The following is a 10,739-nucleotide window of genomic DNA, read 5'->3' on the forward strand; positions in this document are numbered from 1 at the left end:
TCTATCACCATTCATCAGTCACAATGTTGCCCACCAGTGCCATTCACACATTAGCCATGCATGAAAAGCACCAAACAGCATGTGGTACTGGCACAAATGGCAAAATAACATCATTTCCCTTCATTTCCCCACCCATCTTTCCATATGTGAATATTATATCCTCTTGTGCAAACTGTATGTGCTATGACATTCTTTCCTCCTCCAACAGCAGAAAGCTGTGTCCTACACACAGGAGGTACTCAGCCCCATACACAGGTAAACTCTCTTTTGGCAAAGGCCAGGCACTGCACTGCAGCCATTGCCACTGTTGGCCAAACGCTCATGAGGATCACAGATACACAAGGAAGATCAGCCACTGCATCCACAGAGCTCCCATGGGACCCCCCAAGAGAAAAGGGGTAAATATAATCACAGTTACTGCAGTCTCCACCTCTCTCCCATGTTCAGGGAGAAGGGACTGAAGCATGAACACTACTGTGCAGGTTTAGAGACCATGTGCTTCAATCTGATTATTGCTCTCCTTAGTTATAATGGAAGTATAGGAATGCTCTGTTGCGACTATAGTTGCATACACTACACAAAACTGCCATGGAAATTGTCTATGGACAGATCTCTGTTCATGCACAGCATTCCCCCTCATGTTCACAGTAACTATCTTTTTATGTTTCCCAGGAAAGACAAGTATGCAATTTTTAAAGTTGTCTCAAGAACTATTTCTTTTCCTTCCTGATCTGCATTTGCAAACATTCCCAAATCAAGAGCAACAAACCATGATAAAACAATAAAAACAGATTAAAACACAATTCCAGTGCAGACTCTTAAACCAATGTACATAATCTTTTCAATTTGAAAAATATATATAGATTACTAAAAATGCACATTTAGTCACAAAGGCTCTATAATGGTTTCCTTTGTGTGGTTCTGAATTTCACCCACTCTGCTCCCAGGTATTCAGATCCAGTTCATAAAATGGTTTGTCACACACCTTTTGATCATGGCTCGAGTGTGCCAAATGCAAGGAAAGGATTCCTTCAGTACTGTTCTGTAGTTCCTGTTCAAGTCCCTTCCTGCCAGTGAGCAGCGGTAATTTCCAACAATTACTCCATCTGGGTTTAGCATGGGCACAACCTTGAATATGAAGAGATCCCGAAGGAGTCGAGCATCAGGGGAATCACTTAAGATGAAATCAAGGAAGCCTCTCATCACCCACGAACTGTTTGTTTCCCCAGGATGAACTCTGGCACTTAGTACAATAGCTTTCTTTGCAGCAGCAGCAACGGCACTTTTGGATGGATTGGTAATAGTGAGGAGGTAGACTGTGTTCCCAGCTAGACTGCGGCATAGAGGGCGAAGTTTGCAATACTGAGAACAGAGTGGATTATTTACTAAAGTCATGAGGTAGTGCTGCAGATCTGTATAGGTGTAAGGATAGAAGTGAGCAAAATAACATGTATCATGGCTATGTGGAAAACGAAATGTCCAGGTGAGGCAATATAGGGTCTGACCATCTTCTGTGTTATATTTATAATATTTAATGTTACTGCCCTCTCTCCTCCAGCCAATACCATGAGACTCGGCATCCTTTTCAGAGTACAGGAGAGGCTTCATCCCTACACTGTAGAGACTCTTGGCTTTCATCAGATTAACAATAGTGAAGCGATAGGTGACATCCTTTCTAGTGTTTTGTACTCTGAAATAGTACCATTGCGTGTACTTGCTGGTATAAAGATCTGTCCGCAATGTGAGTTCATATTCATACTTGCCTCTGAAATGCAGTAATCAAGAAAAAATGCATAAGAAGCCATCAGAAACTTTCCAGTCCATGGAGGGAAATGTTACATATCATCAAAATTCTACAGACTAAGGGTGATTCCAGACTATCACTATTTTCAGGTGGGATTCAATAACATACAAAAAAAAATTCAGGTTGCACAATTACAATTGATTGGGTGGTCTTGAGCAACAAACCCACTTCCTCATGACTGGACTTTTTGTAATAAGGAAAGTGACAGGAAAATACACTGGAAAACATGAGATAACACTTCCTTGATGCAATATTGTATAACCTCAATCAAAAATTGTATAACAATCAAATCAGGATGAATGCTCACTAAATAGCTAACAGCATCTAGCCTCCCTGCAAACAGATTGGGATAACTGCTCAATAAACAGAGCATCTGAAAGTCCCCTTACTTCACTTAATTGAATTGAATTGAATCAACTGGGTTGGTGTGGTTATAGCTATTGGCCAACAATTCCTTAGGGAAATGAAGTGATGATTGCTTACTAATAACCCTGAATAGTTGGTTGATAGGAGATACAGAAAGCAAAGAAGCCCTGTTGATCTATGAGAAGAATTCCAAAATGCACATTACCTTCCTTAGAACCAACAAAATAATGAGGAACTTTTGAGTTCTACAGAAGCTTCATCAGGCTGAATGGAAGTTAAGCAAAATGGAAGTAGAGAGAGAGAGAGAAGAAAAACACTTGGCTTGATGTTGAAGCCCCAATGTCTGCATTCAGATCTAAATTAGACATGAATTTTGGCATATAGTTTTACAAAAAAAATTAAATAGCTACTAGTGTTCAAGGGTCAGGTGGGGACTAAGGCATGGATTTAAGCCCAAGCCATTGTGTGTACACATATTAATAATTGCCTTAACTTCATGAGCTGATTGCTTTGGCAATGAATTGGGCATTAGCTAATAACCATGAATGGACAAGATTGGAACAGAACCCCACACTTTGAGCTTAAATCGGTTTAGAGTTGGTGTGAAAACTGCTGAACTGAAAGCTCAACAGAAAAATTGCATGCAGTTGGGAAAGTGGCTGCTCTATCAAAACTACAAAGAACTGATAAGCTAAGTGCAGTATATATTTTAAATATTATTTCAATGCACTCACACAAGCTCACTGGTGAGGAAATGCTTACCTAATAATTTGATGCTGTTTAGCAAATTCTGTTAATATTAAATATCCTCAGAACACAGCATGCGTAATATGTTTCTTATTCAGCTTCAACATTTATTTTATTGATTATTTGGAACATAAGATGCTGCCTTATACTGAGTCACGCCATTGGTCCATTTTGTTCAGCAATGTCTTTATTTGCTTGAAGTGGCTCTCTAGGGCAGAGCTTCCCAAGCTTTCCATGTTGGTGCCACACTTTTTAGACAGGCATCAATTCATGACACAGTTTTACTAGCAAACCAGAGGTTAAACTAACCCCTTCCCAGCCCTGGGAGGAGTGCAACACACCTACACACAGCAGCCGACACACTAATGTGTCAGGACACACAGTTTGAAAATCTCTGTTCTAGGGTTTCATGTAGACATTTTCATACACACACATTTTCAAAGCACTGGAAACCTCAGCAAACTAGCAGTCATACTTTAGTGATGTTGAGCATAAGATAAAATGCCAAATTCACAAAGGACATTTCAGAGGAGACTTTGCTGTAACAGAATTATACAATAATTTATTGTGGCAATTTAAAGACTAACAGAAATTTTATGCCACAAAAAATCTGTTAGTCTTTAAGGTACCATAAGACTTTTTAGGGGGTATTGAGGGAGCTGGTCAAGTTGCCCACATATGTCTACAGAACTGCAATAATTAAAGGTATTTGGAATAATGTAACATAATAAATACAAGCTATCCATAATATATTCAATAAATTTCTGGTCATAAGATACCCATAATATATTCAATAAATTTCTGGTCATAAGATATTCAAAAACTGTTTGACCTGTTTAGGATTGCATCAGATGGATGAGCAGCACTTGAAGATCTAGGCATGTATGATGGGCACGCTAGTACTTAAAGAAAGTCTCAAAAAGTGATATACCAATGCAAGATCATAGAAAAAGCTAAAGAGAACTGTCAGTTGATGACCCAAACCCAGGGTGGGGAATCTTTTCAGCCTAAGAGTAGGCAAGTCTAGAGGCAAAAATAGGCAAAACAAAAAATATGACTCTTACCTTTGTACAATACAGTGGTACCTTGGTTCTCAAACCTAATCCATTCCAGAAGTCTGTTCAACTCCTGAAACAGTTCAAAAACTAAGGTGCGGCTTCCGATTGGCTGCAGGAGCTTCCTGCACTCAAGCTGCATAGGACATTCAGCTTCCACAAAAGGTTCGCTAACCGGAACACTTACTTCTGGGTTTGTGGGGTTTGGGAGCTGATTTGTTTGACAACTAAACCATTCGAGAACCAAGGTACCACTGTATGCTGCATTCCACCTGTAGAAAAGTTTCTACACCCCCTCCCCATCTCTCTCCAGCCAAGCAAGCAAGACAAATAATCAAAGTCCAAGGACACAGTTCAAACAAAAGCACTTGAGGAGGAAGCAGTGAAGAACCAGTGAGGAGTGGGGCTGAGGAAGAATGCCAGGGCCAGTTAGAGTCCTGGAGGGCTGTATGTGGCCCCAGGTTTGAGGTTCCACACCCATTATAACCATAATATTAAAAGGTTTTTCCCTCTTTTAGTTCCAGATAGTTCCTCTTACTCACACCCTGACGGCTTTCTGGAGATTCCCACTCTCAAAGCGTGATTCAAACAACAGCGTGGTGTCTTCTGGATCTCTTAAGCTGACTGCAGCTGATTTGATGGGCTCTTTCGACCCTCCAACTCGGGAACCAGTGAAACAGGTACCCTTGGTTGCTGCAGAAGAGGAAGCATAGCTATCACTGACTTAGCATTGCAGTTTTGTCTCAATTAGCAGGTATGTGTGCCAATTATGCAAAACCAATTACTCAGTCCTGAGCAACCATGAACAAATAGCACTGAAAACTGGCTGCAAATAAAAAGATGACTTCAATTTGGCTTCCATTACTATTTTCTAAGAACAGGGCAAAGAACTAAAGATGCTGTAGCTTCACAGGTGCTTTCCCCCATAATGGCTACCAATGGAGCTGTTAGAAACTTTACAAATTGTTCACTATTTATAATAATTTCAGGCTGTTTAAAAGATCAGACTTCCGAGTTTACATTTTTAATGCCTGCATTCTTGTTTACTGGAACGGACACTATATGCAATGTACTATATCTTTTATTACAGTTTATTGTCAGTGTATATATGCAAATACCTGGATCTATGACATAGACAACAGTTCCACGATCCTCTCCCATTACATCTGGAGCCATTTCATTTTCTGTTGGCTGATAGAAAGGTTCAGGTTCAGGGGGAACCCACTCTAACAAAATACACAATGACATTTATTTCCATTGTGGCCTTATTTGTACTTTTAGAAGAAAAAAAATAAGACATTAAATAAGAATTGAAGTATTTCCCCTCAATCTCTAGTTGTATGACAAGGAAAACAAATAAGTAGGAAGAATGGAATGCAAATAAAATTACTTAATTACTTAAACTGAAAACTATATGTGCTGTAACATGAATTAGAGTAGTGATAGGAAAACTTTGGCCTACAAGCCAAATTAGGTCCAGCACTGGTCCTAATTTGGTCTTTGTGGTCTGTCACCTGATGCCATGGTAAATCATGGGATTAACAGATGGGTGGCCCTGCCCACCTATTAAAGTAGCCATGGGAGATGTCAGGATTTGGCCCACCGGCTGGATCAAGTTCTCCAGCCCTGGGACTCTGGAGAAAGGAAAGCACACAACATAAAAGCCAAATCAATGAAGGTTCTAAGAGATCGGACTCTTGGGGCTTATTTTATAAACATTTTCATTAGAGACCATAGTAATGATTTGCTGATAATGCCAAGTTATGAGTCACAGCTAACACATAGATTTCCCCCCACAATATTAATTTTATGACCTCATTAACTCATCTTATTAAATAAAAAGTGAGTGACAGTCAATATTAAACTTACACTCCGCCATCTGGTGACAAACACTGAAATGGCAGTGTATTTGGCTTCACAAATATACTGATACCACTATTCACACATTATATTTTACATATTTTCCTAACATAAGTATTGATTTCTTTGCTATAACAAGGGAATGTGAGAAATGGTCTTAATTAAATCCTGCCACCATAATGGTTATTTAATCCACAATACATTTATAACAACAAATTTGGGAATCTCATCTCCATAGAGCCAACTGAAATAATGGTTTATTTGTTTTAGTCTGGAAGAACTATGAAAAGTGATTGAGTATTATTCACATTTTTTATAACTGCCCAGGAGAATCTCAAACTTACATTGTTCATTTTGGAGTGGGTTATCTGGATTTGTGCAAATGAAAAAGTATTCAGTCACAGTCCTTGTATAGCCATAAAGCTTTAAAGCAAAACATTATCAACCATGTAAAACATTGATTTCAATCCAAGAAATTACCAATGTGGTGGATATAATCCTTGATCACTTCACATTCTACTGGCCAGAGTGGAGCCAACAGTGAATCATTGGAAACAGAAAAAAGATTCCGAGGTTCTCTCAAGCGCGGAATACCAGGCCCCTCTGGATGGTCAAACATAAGTTGGTTGCTTTTAAGAAGTGCAGTCTCCATCATAAGTGAACCTGAAAAGGGAAAAGAAATAATACAAAATAAATTTATTTACAGATACCCAGGAGCCTTGCAGCTATGAGGCCACAATCATACATTTCATTCACAGCAAATCAGTCAATATATTTCTCATATCAGGCTTACTTACAGAATGAGTTCTTGTTTGAATTATTTTCTGCTCTACTTTTCTTGTGGAAATTACCCGGCTTTGACACAGGGCAAGAACTCTTCCAGCTTTCAAGAGGCAAACTGGGGCTCTGAGGAACATTTTCATCTGGGGAAAAAATTCTACTATTAATGTGAAAAACTAGCCCAAACCAATATAGGCAAAATCAATTTATTTCTGAGCTTATCGTTATTGTAGTGAGCTACTATACTGGCATGAAAAACCCACTGAATAAAAATTTTAAACTAACATTATAGTACTAGGGCTACTTTTTATATGCCAGCAGCATAGCTTGTATGCATAGCTATCAGTGTCATCAAAATAATGAGGGACTATGTCAATCTACAGTGCAATCCTATATATGTCTACTCAGAAATAGGTCTCACTGAATTCACTGAAGCCTTACAGAGATCTAACATAACAGATATTAGGCAGACAAATAAATTAAGATATTGCATACACATATTCTGAAGTAAATTCCACTAAAGTCAACAAGTGTTGCTTCAGGCTAGTTAGAACTTGGGTATAAGGGGGAAATTACAATGAGGGGTCTTTTGGCACCTTAAGGACTATTCATTTATTACATTTCTATGCTACACTTCCTCTCAAAGGAGTACAGGGCAGCAAACAGCAAAACAATTAAAAACATTTAGAAATGTCTGAAAATGTTTTATAACAATCAGTTACAGAGCCTGATAATGGTAGATAAAATAAAACAAACCGATCTGTATGGGACCCAATCCCAGATTGGGATCAGATTCTTACCTTTGAAATAGCCATAGTATTGAAGATGCTGATGTATGAACCTTTCATATGGCTCTTTAAACTGCTAAGAAAGGGAAAATGAGCAATGAACACTATGAGCCTCATTTACCAAAACCACTGCATCCATTGCTATTTATTTACTACATTTACATCCCACCTTTCCTCCAAGGAGCTAGAGGCAGCACACATGGTTCTCACCTCTCCCATTTTATCCTCACAACAACCTGTGAGGTTTAGGCTGAGAAAGTGACTGGCCCAAGGTCACTCAGCAAGTTGCATGGCTGAGTTGGGATTCGAACCGTGATCTCACAGGTCCTAGTCCGACACTCTCTAACCACTAAGCTACCCTGTAAGTTACAATGCTGAGATAAAGAATAAATTCTCTGAGTGCGTAGTATCTCAAAACGAACCAGACACAATCAAAGCGTATCATTCTAATCTCCGCTGAAGAGATCTGAAAGGTTTTCTAGCATCCCACCAATACTTAAAACCAGTTGAGAACCAGGAGGTGACTGACCCCATCCAGCCCCGTACATTTTTGGACTGACTTTTGTACTGACCTCAGATGCTGGATCTGCCGGACACATGTCATTCAGCACAACAGCACAACTATCTGATGATGCCTCCTGCAGAGAAGCGGAGAAAAGGCGTTAATAAGAAAAGAAAGCCTATATGAAGTAGCCTCGTCTTCCACTTGGCAAGAACAGCAAAGGCTGATTATTCTGCCAGTCTCCACCCATGAGATTCCCCGCGAAGTCGGTGTGGTGTTGTGTGTGTGTGAGAGAGAAGGTGAATTGCGACAAAGGGACGGGGATATTATGGATAAATGATAGATACGGAAGAAGAGGCTTCAAAGCAGGCTTTTAAAAAGGTGACCTGCGCTTCCTCTGACTAAGGCCAAAAGAAAGTTATTCTACCTCAAGCGCCTGGCAACCCTTTCCGCCGACCCATACGAAGCTGAAAGGCTTCTATGGCGACACTGCTTTGGTCACTCACAACAAAACGCCCGCAGACGCACACGGGACGGGCGCGCGCGCCTGCTTTTCATAACCGTCGACGGGAGGTCGCTCGCTCGCTCGCGGGCTTAGCCAATAACATTCGCCCAATCTCGGGACGGGGGGCAGGGAGTGGCAGGACTTGCTGCCTTCCAGATATGTGACTCTCGTGCCCGCCCCCTGCCCGCCCCTCAGTGCTCTCAGGAGCGCTCCCCCCGCCCCGGCCGCCTTCTTCCCCTCTTCAGTCTTAGCTACCACTGCTCAGAGGAGTGGGGGGCAGAGTATCCTAGTTACCAGCCACGCCAGAACTAGACAGGATGGGGGTGGGACTAGCCGTTCATTGGTCCGTCAGTGCGGAGTGGCAGCGGTACAAGCCATTGCTTGAACTAGGATAGCTTCTCGCCTGGTGGGGTTTGGGGCTTTTTTCGTGCAGGTGGGGAGGGAGCTCTTGCTTCTGTCCGATCATTGTCGTTTCACAGTCTTATGTCTCAGTCCGGGGTAGGCTGGGGCCATTTTGGGGGGGGGCGCATCTGTTTGTCTCGAGACACAATGGAGCAGGTGTGTCAACTTGAATACCTGAGACGTCCGGATGTAGAGCAATATATTAATTTATTATAATAATAAATAATAATAATATATGGGGGGATAGTTAAGCCCCGCTCCACATAATCAATCACAATAGCACACAGACACCATTTGAATGGCAATGCTCATCAACTTTTGGGGGGGGAGCTGCCCCCCTCAAATATTTTATTGGGGGGCCTGAAGGGACCTCAGCCCCTAAGAGTTGGCTCCAATGCAATGGAGAGCATTGCTGGGGGTGAAGTTATACCGTTGGAGAATCATAGCATTAGCAGCACCGAAGTGATTCCCCCCCCCCCCCAGCAAGCCTGGGCAGTGTGTATGGAGGTCCTGGTCTGCCCAGACGACAAGACTTCGCTGCTGTAGTCCAATGGAAAGTATGCAATATGTTTGGCTGTAAGAGTTGCAAGGAGGTGTACAAGGCACCATTCTACTGCCTTGAAGACTCCACTCCGGATAGAAACACTAGAATTGCAGATTTTGAAGGGACCTAGACGGTCATCTAGTCCAACCCCCTGCAATGCAGGAATCTCAACAAAAACACCCACGGGAGATAAGCTGGGTTTTTTACTGATTGCGTGCAGGGGGGGCGGGACTGCTTCCCTGTCCACTCTTGGAGACACCCATGCACTGAGCAAAATAAAGGCAATTACTGAGCTACAGAAAAAGGAAATTTGCAGAGAATCATTTAAAAATAGATGCAGGAAATATTTAAACACTGTAATTTTATTCTGAGTGCTGTTTATTTACATTTCACTTGTAATTACCCTGCAATTATGGAAACTTCCAGCAGAGTGTAGATTAAAGTGAGGAGCAGCAATTATGGTTAGATTGTATTTCTAATTGTAAAAAGACTACCTTCCCATGAGACAGAATCATCCAGGTTTGAACTGCTGTATTACAGAAAAGAGCATTCGGACAGCATGAACGAAAAAGTTAGGACTTTTTGACAAAATCTTGGGAGTCCTTTCTTCCTATGGGTTAGCTTCTAGAGAAAAGTTTATTTCCTTCCTTTAAAAAATGAACTTGTAAGAAATTAGTTGTTAGATGACAGTAGTCGTAGAAATTTTAAATCATTTTCTTTGTATACTTGTACACTATGCTTTTCGATAAAAGAGGAAAATGCTTTAAGTGATTAAAATCACAACATTTAAGCACCATGCTATCATAACTACAGTTTTAAGTGGAAAAATAGGAAGAGATGGGATGCAGGGAGTGGGGAGTCAGTTACTTGGTATGCCACTGTCCTCCAGGACTAGTTCCTACTTTCCTGCCAACAATACCTAGTGGAAGTTCTAGAAATGATGGACCTTAGACAAGACACTCTTTCAGCCTCCGCTCTCAATCTAAACAATGGGGTTAACATGAATCTACCTTACAGGACTGCCTGTAAGTTTAGACTATGCTAAGTTCAGGCATATATAAAAACTAAGTATTGTTTAGCTAGATTTTCAGGAAGCATCTGTTTTTCTAGGAAACCAGTAAGATCAGATTTCCTTTTCTTCAGTCAGTGATGAGACACTGTTCAAGGATAAAAATAACCAAAACAAGCAAGCCTTCAAAGAGTCTTCCATCAGATAACTTTAAATCCCTCTGTATAGCTTGTTTACTACTGCCCTCCCTTTCAAAAATATTGGAAGCAGGGAATTTAATTTCTATAATTCTATGGTTTTACTGAGCAGAGCAGGAGCATGTTTTTGGTATCAACTACTCTGTTTTTGGTATCAACTACTCTACCTCTGTGGTATAA

The 10,739-nt window shown here is 40.8% G+C and overlaps 1 protein-coding gene across 9 annotated transcripts in view; it reads right to left on the reverse strand.

Moving 5' to 3' along the window:
* The window catches only part of AGBL2 (AGBL carboxypeptidase 2), a 30,140-nt gene extending 21,424 nt beyond the window's left edge, over positions 1–8,716 (reverse strand). For 6 of the 9 annotated variants that reach the window (XM_083624155.1, XM_083624154.1, XM_083624153.1 and 3 more), the window contains exons 1-8: positions 8,330–8,716; positions 7,973–8,038; positions 7,413–7,476; positions 6,630–6,755; positions 6,313–6,495; positions 5,091–5,198; positions 4,515–4,665; positions 986–1,765 (exon numbers count right to left, since the gene is read on the reverse strand). In XM_083624155.1, coding sequence (XP_083480281.1) covers positions 986–1,765; positions 4,515–4,665; positions 5,091–5,198; positions 6,313–6,495; positions 6,630–6,755; positions 7,413–7,476; positions 7,973–7,999 — 1,439 coding nt within the window. In that variant the 5' untranslated portion in view covers positions 8,000–8,038; positions 8,330–8,716. The remainder of the gene's footprint in view (positions 1–985; positions 1,766–4,514; positions 4,666–5,090; positions 5,199–6,312; positions 6,496–6,629; positions 6,756–7,412; positions 7,477–7,972; positions 8,039–8,329) is intronic. The other 3 variants (XM_083624149.1, XM_083624148.1, XM_083624151.1) reach the window with 3 other exon arrangements.
* Between the last annotated feature and the right edge of the window lie 2,023 nt (positions 8,717–10,739).

The sequence above is a fragment of the Podarcis filfolensis genome (genome assembly GCF_964270895.1).
Source record: "Podarcis filfolensis genome assembly, chromosome: 1".
NCBI lineage: Eukaryota > Metazoa > Chordata > Lepidosauria > Squamata > Lacertidae > Podarcis > Podarcis filfolensis.